The 9,249-nt window shown below is 56.1% G+C and overlaps 2 protein-coding genes across 2 annotated transcripts in view; both read right to left on the minus strand.

The window, feature by feature from the left end:
* Positions 1-2,021: 2,021 nt before the first annotated feature.
* On the minus strand, positions 2,022-3,741 carry LOC107182666 (leukocyte-associated immunoglobulin-like receptor 2). The gene is made up of 2 exons (XM_015562089.1): positions 3,390-3,741; positions 2,022-2,140 (listed from the first exon to the last, which is right to left on the minus strand). The coding sequence occupies exons 1-2, from the start codon at positions 3,739-3,741 to the stop codon at positions 2,022-2,024; spliced, it is 471 nt and encodes a 156-aa protein (XP_015417575.1).
* Positions 3,742-7,329: 3,588 nt separating this feature from the next.
* LOC107182667 (leukocyte-associated immunoglobulin-like receptor 2) overlaps positions 7,330-9,249 on the minus strand; it is a 15,105-nt gene continuing 13,185 nt past the window's right edge. Inside the window, exon 4 of the mRNA XM_015562091.1 lies at positions 7,330-8,317. Within this exon, the coding sequence (XP_015417577.1) occupies positions 8,181-8,317 (137 nt within the window). The 3' untranslated portion in view covers positions 7,330-8,180. The remainder of the gene's footprint in view (positions 8,318-9,249) is intronic.

The following is a 9,249-nucleotide window of genomic DNA, read 5'->3' on the forward strand; positions in this document are numbered from 1 at the left end:
TCGGCTGCGTCCTGCAGGCCCTGAGACCCACGCCCCGCCCGGCTGGCTGCGGCTCTGGCGGTCAGTCTGTCGGTTGGGGTTTGGAGGAACTGTCAGGGGGAAGGGGTGGAGGTCAGAGGCGATAAGGAACGCGCTGCCCCGGTTTGCTGAAGCTTGGGGGCGTCCTGGGACCTCCGGGCATCCGGTGCCAGGCGCAGGAGACTCCCGGCTCCGCGGTGCCTGGCTGGCACCAGCTTGTGGCTCACAGCAGCACGGTGCTGGGCTCCGAAGTCCCAACTGGCCCTAGCCGGTGTTGTTCAGTGGATAGAGCGTCGGCCTGCGGACTGAAGGGTCCCGGGTTCGATTCCTGGCCAGGGCACATGCCCGGGTTGTGGGCTCGATCCCCAGTGGTGGGCGTGCAGGAGGCAGCCGATCCCTGATTCTCTCTCATCATTGGTGTTTCTATCTCTCTCCCTCTCCCTTCCTCCTGAAATCAATAAAAAAAAATATTTTTAAAAAGAAGAAGAACTCCGAACCGGGACTCGCTGCGCTGACATCAGGCTGCGTTCCTTCCGAGCCTCTGGGGCAGAACCCGTCCTGCGTCTGTCGGACGCCTGGAGACGCTGCGCAGTTCTGTGCCGCGCGCCCCTTCCTGCGTCTCCGGCGCCACTCGGGGGCGTCCTCCCCGCTCCACATCGGAGGGGCTGGCGCTGACCTGGGGGTTGGGAGTCGTGCAGATGGACAGGAGGCACAGGGAGAGAAGCTCCGCCTTCATTTCCCCGAATGCGCACCCGAGTCGGTGGCGGGGCCGCGGGGTGTCATCCCGTGTTTAACTTTGAGGAACAGCGGCTGCACCATTTGGCATCCCCGCCGAGGGGCCCAAGGGCTCTCCAACCCTCCTCATCCTCCTAATCCTTTAAATTTATTTCAGAGAGAAGAAGGGAGCGGGGCGAGAGAGATAGAAACATCAATGATGACAGATAAACATTGACCGGCTGCCTCCCGCACACCCCCTACTGGGGATGGAGCCCTCAACCCAGGCTTGTGCCCTGACCGGGAATCGAACCCTGACCTCCTGGTTCATAGGCCGACGCTCAACCACGGCTGGGCTTCCTTTCCTTTTATTTTAAAATTTATTTTTTCCATGACAACTGCCATACAATATATTATGTCAAGTGCGCAGCACAGGGATTAGACATGCATATGCCTTACAGAGTGATTCCCCGACTAGTTTCCTACCATCTCTATGCAAAAACATTTTTTTTAAACAGCGGCCGCCCTGATGAGTGTGTGGTGACACCGGCCGAGGTTTGGGGTTGCATGTCCTTCCCTGGACTTTGCGGTGCAGTCAGCTGGGGCCCGAGGAGGCAGGGGAGTGGGGTGAGCGGGGCCCAGAGCAGGTGCGGGCCCACAGGTGACAGGTGTGGCTGAGACCCAGGGCCTGGAGCAGCACACGCGTTCCTTCCAGGTTCCCAAAAAGCCGCTGGGAAGTGGGGCTCCAGGAGGCGAAATGGGGGTTGAGGGGAGGGGGAGGCAGGAGATCCCAGCGTGTGTGTGTGGGCGGGGGGCTCAGACCTGGGAGAGAACCCAGACACTGAGACCACCAGAGAGAGGGGTGTGAACGCTGAGAAAATGGCCTGAGCCCAGCACGTGCAGCCTCTGAAAAGGGCGGGGGGGTTAGGGGGAGAGGCGGGGAAGGGGGTGCAGAGAGCTGCAGGGACTTGGGACCTGTGTAGAACCTGCTGAGAAGGGAGACTCAGGAAGGAGGAGGCGGGGCGTGAGCCAGGTGAGGGTCAGACCTGGAGCCAACCCTGGAGACCTGAGAGAGGTCACAGAGGAGAGAGGCCTGGTCACCATTGAGAATCCCGCACCATCAAGAGGGAAGAGGGATTACAGTCTGAAGGGCAGTCTCCTGGGAGGGGAGGAAGGGGAGGGGACAGGGCAGGCACTGGTGTCCTGGGCTCCAGCATGAGCCTCGGGGCCATCGGGGATGTCCCTGCAGGGGCCCTGGGGACCCCTCTAGCTGGGGGGCTCCCTTGTGTTTACTCCTGTGGTCCCTGTGGGGCCCTGCGCTGGCTGAGCCCAGCTTCCACCAGAATGGCCACCAGGATCAGCAAGACCATGCCCGCCAGGCCCCCCGTGTAATCCCGGGAGGTGGGGCCTGGAAGCAGAGGGCAGGGGTCACTGAGAAGTGGCCAGGGCCAGGCCAGGCCATGACCTATGAGGCCGGAGCCACTGCCCAGCAGAGCCTGAGGAGAAGGCGCCCCAAGCTGAGGTCCCCGTGTGTCTCACCCCCCCGCACTAGCCCAGGCTCTGGGTGGGGGAGCAGAGAGCTCCAGGGGCTCCACTGTAGAGAGCAGGGGAAGGGCTGAGCCCAAGTTCCTCTCTGTCTGCCCAACTCACCTGGTCCTTCTGCTCCAACAGCGCCCTCATCTGGCCTCTTTCTCTGAACCTCCCAGTAGAGAGGACACCCTGACACACACACACACACACACACCCTGACACACACACACACACACACACACACACACACACACACACACCAGAAAGGGCACAGGGAGACTGATAACACTGGGGTGGTACTCTCTCTCCTTTCACTTGTCTGCGGGGCTGGTCACCCCTCAGAACATCCCACCACCCTCCCTACATTAGCAAAGGGCAGCTGGTCCTGGCCCAGGGACACACAGGGTGGGAGCCCCCTGACCTGGCCACAAGGTTACAGGGCCTGGACTCTGAGCTCACCTCACCCAGACACTGTGCCACCCACAGTCCCCCAGGGCAGGGAGGGTCACAGGGTCAGGATCAACTGGGTAGACAACCCCAGGCCTGGTGGATGGGGGCCACCACAGGGCTTATGCTCCCACCAATGTATGTCTGAGTCACAGCAGGATAAAGAGGAGAGAGAAGTCACTCAGATTTAAAGAAAGAATTTTCACTTCCCTCTCCAAGTCCTTGCTGGACCCTCAGTTCATCTCAGGGTCTGACCATACTTGGCCAGGTGCAGCCTCATCCCAAAATGCCCCAAAGCACGGCCGAGCCCTGGTCAGGGACCCCATGGAGCATGGGACTTGCCCCTGGAGGGCGGAACCCAGGGGACACATTGCCTGGGCCCCACAGAGCCCGGCCAGGGGAAAGGGCAGGGCACCACCATCCTGAGGGGAAGAACTCAGGCCCCTTGAAGGGGTCTGTCCCCACCTAGTGACAGCTCTGTGTCCCCTCTGATGCGGGGCTCATTTTTTCAGGGGATTCTGGTGTCCAGATGAGACCAGACTCCAGGGCTCTGAGCCAGGGGTGAAGGCCGAGGGTCATGTGTGCAGAAGGAGGGGAGCCCCAGGGCTGGTTGTGAGCAGGAGGGCAGGGAGCCCGGACAGAGACGTGGCTGGGACAGGGTGCAGGGCCCTGGGACCAACCTGTGGGTGGAGTGGAGTAGTCCTCCTCTGTCACCTGCAGCTCCAGGCTCTCACTGAGCCCAGACCAGATATCAAACACATGTTGGTAGAGGCAGCTATAACGCCCAGTAATGTCTTCACTCACAGAGGGGAAGTGGAATCTGGCCTCTGTCCCCTGCGAACCATCTTGAGACACATGCTTCTGATCAGAGCTTACAGTTCTTCCATCTTTCTCCAGGCGGAATGACTTAGCTCCCACTGGGCCCCGGCACAGGAAGGTCACAGGCCCTCCCCGGGGGATGACAGGACCTGGCTCGGCCCTGAGGGAGGGTTTGAGCAGGGCCCCTGGGAGGAAACAGAGCAGGAAAACCATCTTGAGACACATGCTTCTGATCAGGGCTTACAGTTCTTCCATCTTTCTCCAGGCAGAATGGCTTAGCTCCCACTGAGCCCCGGCACAGGAAGGTCACAGGCCCTCCCCGGGGGATGACAGGACCTGGCTCGGCCCTGAGGGAGGGTTTGAGCAGGGCCCCTGGGAGGAAACAGAGCAGGAGCTCAGGCTCCATCATGAGGAAATCTACACACCTCATTCCTCCCGTATCTTATGTGTGCAGCTCAATGGTTATTAGCAAACTTACAGAGCTGTGCAACCCTCACCACAGCACAATTCTACACCATTTGCACCATCTCTTCCCCCAAACCCTGCCCCTTCCCCCTCCAGGAAACTGAATTCTCATCACTCCAATGACTTCTGCACGTGAAAAAAAGTTCTGGTGACATCCTGGGCTTTTCTCAGGGTAACACGGAAGGTGTCAGAGCAGCCTGGGGCCCCAGGTATGTCTCCCTCCTCACGACCACTCTCCAGGGGGGCAGACAGGGCTGGGAGGGAGGCAGACGGTGAGGATGAGCAGGACACTCAGTGAACAGGGACGCTGGAGTGGGAGATGGTGGCAATGACCTGGCCGGGCCTGCAGGCAGCTGGGGGAGAATGTGGGGACCAATGGGAGCTGAATGGCCCCATGGGAAGTCTAATGGGGGTGGAGCTCCAGCCCAGCCCTGACCTGCTCACAGGACCCCAGTGGGTGAGGGACACCAGACTCCTGGGCACGTCTTCTGAACAGCACTCACTCAGGTTCCTTCTTCATTTCCCGCCTTCCTTGCAGCCCATTCCCACTTCCTTGTGACTGATGCTCCTGAAACCCCAAGTGTCTAAACTGGACTGGGCAGGGGAAGAAAGGGTGTGCTGGGCTGCATATCTGGCGCTTTGGTCAGGTGGGGCACGCTGTCCTAAACACATAGATAGGAAGGTACGGACATCAGGCCAGGCCTTGAGATATGGTCTCATGGCCCCTTCCCAGCACGCAGGCCTTCTTTCTCAGAAGGCCTGGAAGTCTCATTCCAAATTTGGGAGACAAAGGACTGGAAAAAGTATAAATAAAGAGAGTTTCCTCCATATTGGGGGCCCAGAATTGGAAAGACACATTTTTCTCTGGGCCTCCACAGAATTTAATAATAAAATGTAACTCCTGTAGTCGGCACTGCAGTTCAGACTCTGCTTCGGCAGGGTGCTGTAAATGTAGTCACTGGCCAGCTCAATAAATCCTGGCTTGCTGTTTAAGACCTAATTGGAGTTGGTGGTCTTATTCTCGTGAATGTTGGTCCACAACAAGGGCTCTAGCCCTGAAACGGGAAGAAGGCATCCAAGTTACTCAATCCCTGATAAAGGCAGAGCTGGCCGAGCCCCAGCACTCATTCCCTTGGTCGCTCATTCCCTCATTCCTTCAGCCACAGCTCAGCTCCTATGTCTCCATTTGCTGACGCCTCCTTGTGCCATTGGCTCCACAAATAGGAGAAACACGGGAGGATCCCTGCCTTCTCAGGGGAAGGGTAGAGGGAGCACAGGGTTGAGGAGGGGAGTGTACAATCCCAGAGCTACACTCTGTGATACTCGCCCAGGGCTGAGTGTGGGAGGTTCAGGGGTGAGTGTGGGAGGGTCAGGGGTGAGTGTGGGAGGCTCAGGGTGAGGGGGGCAGACCTGACCTCTCGTCAGAGGCAGAGGGGAGAGGCCCTGAGCTGAGACCAGAGGGTCAGGTGGGAATGAGGCAAGCCCAGCACTGGAGCCCTCATCCTGGGAGGAGGCCATTGTACAGTGGGAACATAGTGTTTGTGAAAGCGAAAGACAGGATGGATTTCTGAAAGTAACTCAGCCAGAGGGCATGAGAACAGAGAGATCCAGACAAAGAGAGAGGCTCGGGCTAATTCCATCTGAAGATACGCCTGGAGTGGACTCTAAGGAAAATCCATATTTTGCCTGAACATGAAACTTGTGTGAAAAACTAAATTAAAAATGGCAAACTCACCCTCCTGCATGTGGATCATCTGACCCAGGCAAAGCCCTGCAAGGGAAGCCCCAGTGAGACAAGCACTCCCTGATTGCCAGGTGACTTTAAACAGGGTCAGGGACTGCATCTCCCACCACCTCCAACCACCCTGGTCAGCATGGCTCCCATGGGGTAGCTCCCTCCCCTAGAACAGGTTTCAGACAGGTTCCCAGGAGGCCTCCCCACCAGAGTACCCGCCCTGGCCGTGTTTGTGTCTGACCTGTCCCCCTCCCAGTGTCTAGAACAGCCTGGGACCCTCCCCTGGAGCTGGGACCCAGGTGACACAAAGGAAGCAGGGCCTGCAGGTTGAGTGGGCTCCCAGGCACTGGGTGGAGGTGGGGCCTGGGTGCCCCCCACAGTTCTGCCCCTCTGCCCTGTGGCCCTCCCCACTGCATTCTGACTCACCGAGGCCCAGGAGAGTGGTGGGATGGGGGTAAATGAGTGGCAGCCTCTCAACCGTTTCTCTGCCCTTGTGCTGGGTGAGGCAAGCCAGGGCCGGGCGGGTCAGGAAGTGTACTGGGGCCAGGTCAGGGGCTCATTTCCTTGGTCTGTCAGGAAGAGAGTGGCTGCTCCCAGACCCACGTTCCCCAATTTGAAGAACCTGAGAGGCCGTGGTTTCCGGGAGGCATTGCTAGTGAGATGTTTCCTCACCAGGCTGAGGCTGTGCCCAGATGAAAGCCACACAGAAGAAATTCATCAGAGACAGACACAGACGACAGAAGGATGGATGGATGACACATAGATACTCAGACACATAGATATACAGGAACAGAGATTCAGAAACAGATATTGACATAGGTAGATCCATAGATGCATAGATGGATCAAGATAGTCACATAGACACTTAGACACATAGTTACATAGACAGATACTAACATACATAGATATATAGATGCTTAGACACATAGAGTTGAACTGATAATTAATTACATAGATGGATACACAGAGACATAGATATTTAGATACATAGTTACACAGGTAGATAGATACATAGAAAATTAGATACATAATTACATAGATAGATAAATAGATACAATGATAGATACTGAGATGCATAGAAAGGTAGACAGACAAAACAGGCAGGGAAACTTAATGGCTTGTCATCTGGTCCTCACAGGCTGACTGTCCTCAAACACACATTTCCTTATACATTGATTCATTTCTCACCTGCAAAGGGGAAGCCATAAAACTCTCCTGACACCTCCATGTTATTCCTGGGAGAGCACAGAGCTGAGGGGGACACTAAAAGGAGTCAGCCTTCCCCCTAGTGCTCTGTAGGGCAGGTGGCACCCAGCTCAGTCTCGATGCCTGTGTCTCTGGGCCCCTATGGACCTTGTTGGGCCACATCAGCATGGCTAAGGGTGAACCTAAGGAGGGGGCGGTGAAGGATTGAAAAAAGACAGACAAGAGAATACAGCTGGGACTCGGTGGACCTCTCATGCCTGGATGAGGACACAAAAGACCCAGCCTGCAAGCTGATGCTTTATTTTATAGTCTGATTAAAACAAGGGTAGATTAACATATATACAAATGTTCTTGTTTTTGGCAACACTTGCTGCACCTCATACAGCCCATTAGCTACTTGGGAAGGAATTAGGGAGGGCTACAGGTCAGGCTTAATTATGCTAAGAGAGCTCTGTCCTCCATGCTGGGACTTGATTGTGGCCCTGCCACAGGTCAACCCAAGGCTTGACCCTAGAGCCGCTCCCTACATCTCCCCCTTTTTTGTTTTTAAGCTACTACAATAAACATAAATTTGAACATAACTCTGGCTATTAAAAACATAACAAAATAATGCCAATGCAACACAGCAATAAGAGAAATCAAACTACAGACATATTAACATTTTCAGCTACAAAATGAAAATTATCTAATCAGAATCCTCAGATTTGGCCATGCAAGAATTTAGAGAAAACTGGCAGCTCACCAAAGCTAATCAGCACCTTGATCCCTTGCTTAGCCTTCATTTTTGTCTCCTGCATCACTATCATTGGGGCAATGCTCAGTCTTTTGACCGAAGGGACAAGGAGCTTCTCTGGGTCCGATGTACCTCTTCCAGCTGCTGGTGCCGCTTCTCCATCTCCTTGATGAGGAGGCCCCACAGCTGATGCAGGTTGGTGAGCCTCTGGGGGATGGTCTCCCATTCAGGCTTCTGCTGTCAATGACAATGCTCTGGCTCCCCTCAAAGATGCCGATGCCATCGATGCGAAGATGTTATCAATGCAAGGCTGGTGCTGTCAGATTTCCTTTTCAAAGGTCTGATTTTTTATTTATATTCCTAAGATTTGGAAGGTCTTATCTTCCCATGTTTGACACCAAGCTGCTACTAAACTTTGCTCCTTTCCTCAATTTTTGATTTCTGCCTCTGAGCCCTTGGGGAGGTCCCTGATGGGGCCCTGGGGCCCCCAATAGCTAGTGGGCTCCCTTGTCTTTACTCCTGTGGTCCCTGTGGGGACCTGCGCTGGCTGAGCCCAGCTTCCACCAGAATCGCCACCAGGATCAGCAAGACCACGCCTGCCAGGCCCAAGCGGATGCTGTTCTCCATGGAGTAATCCCGGGAGGTGGGGCCTGGAAGCAGAGGGCAAGAGTCACTGACAGGTGGACATGACCCTGCCAGATCATGAGCTATGAGGAGGAGCCAACTGCGCAGGTGAGCCCGAGGAGGGGACATCCCAAATTGAGGTGTCGAGGACACCGGAGTGGGGGAGTGGAGGTCTCAATTGAAGGGGGTGGGGGCAGCACTGAGCCCAGGTTCCACTTCTCTGTGCCACTCACCTGGCCCTTCACCACCCACAGCGCCCACACCTGGCCGCTTTCTCTGCACCTGACAGTATAGAGGACGTCCCCCACATGCTCCAGAAAGGGCACAGGGAGATGAGGATACAAGGGTGGCACCCTCTCTGCTTCCACTTATCTGAGGGGCTGGTCACCCCTCAGAATGTCCCACCACCCTCCCTACATTAGCACAGGGCAGCTAGTCCTTGTCCATGGACACACAAGGTGGGAGCCCTCTGACCTGGCCACAGGGTCACAGGGCCTGGACTCTGAGCTCACCTCACCAGACCACTGTTCCACCCACAGTCCCCCGGGTCAGGGAGGGTCACAGGGTCAGGATCCACAGGGTGGACACCCCAGACCTCATGGATGGGGGCCACCACAGGGCATGTGCTCCCACCCATGGATGTCTGAGTCACAGCAGGATGAAGAGAGAGGAGAGAGGAGACCCTTCGATTTAAAGGAAGAATTTTCTCTCCTTCCCTCCTTCCCTCCTTCCCTTCCTCTCCATGTCCTTGCTGGACCCTGACTCCACTTCATCTCAGAGTCTGACCACAACAGGCAAGGGCAGCCTCATACAAAAATGCCCCAAAGCACGGCTCAACCCTGGTCAGGGACCCCAAGAACCATGGAATATTCCCATGGAGGATGGAACCCAGAAGACACATTGCCTGGGCCCCACAGAGCCTGGCCAGGGGGAAGGGAAGGGCACCACCAGCAGAACT

Source organism: Myotis davidii, unplaced genomic scaffold, assembly GCF_000327345.1.
Source record: "Myotis davidii unplaced genomic scaffold, ASM32734v1 scaffold2777, whole genome shotgun sequence".
Lineage (NCBI taxonomy): Eukaryota > Metazoa > Chordata > Mammalia > Chiroptera > Vespertilionidae > Myotis > Myotis davidii.

What these genes read in the sequence shown, in the direction of transcription:
- LOC107182666 (XM_015562089.1), bottom strand. Translation starts at nt 3,741, where the DNA reads ATGGTTTTCCTGCTCTGTTTCCTCCCAGGGGCCCTGCTCAAACCCTCC. An exon ending in CTACTCCACTCCACCCACAG is followed by an intron (nt 2,141 to 3,389) that starts GTTGGTCCCAGG and finishes CTCTGCTTCCAG; the next exon opens with GCCCCACCTCCCGGGATTAC.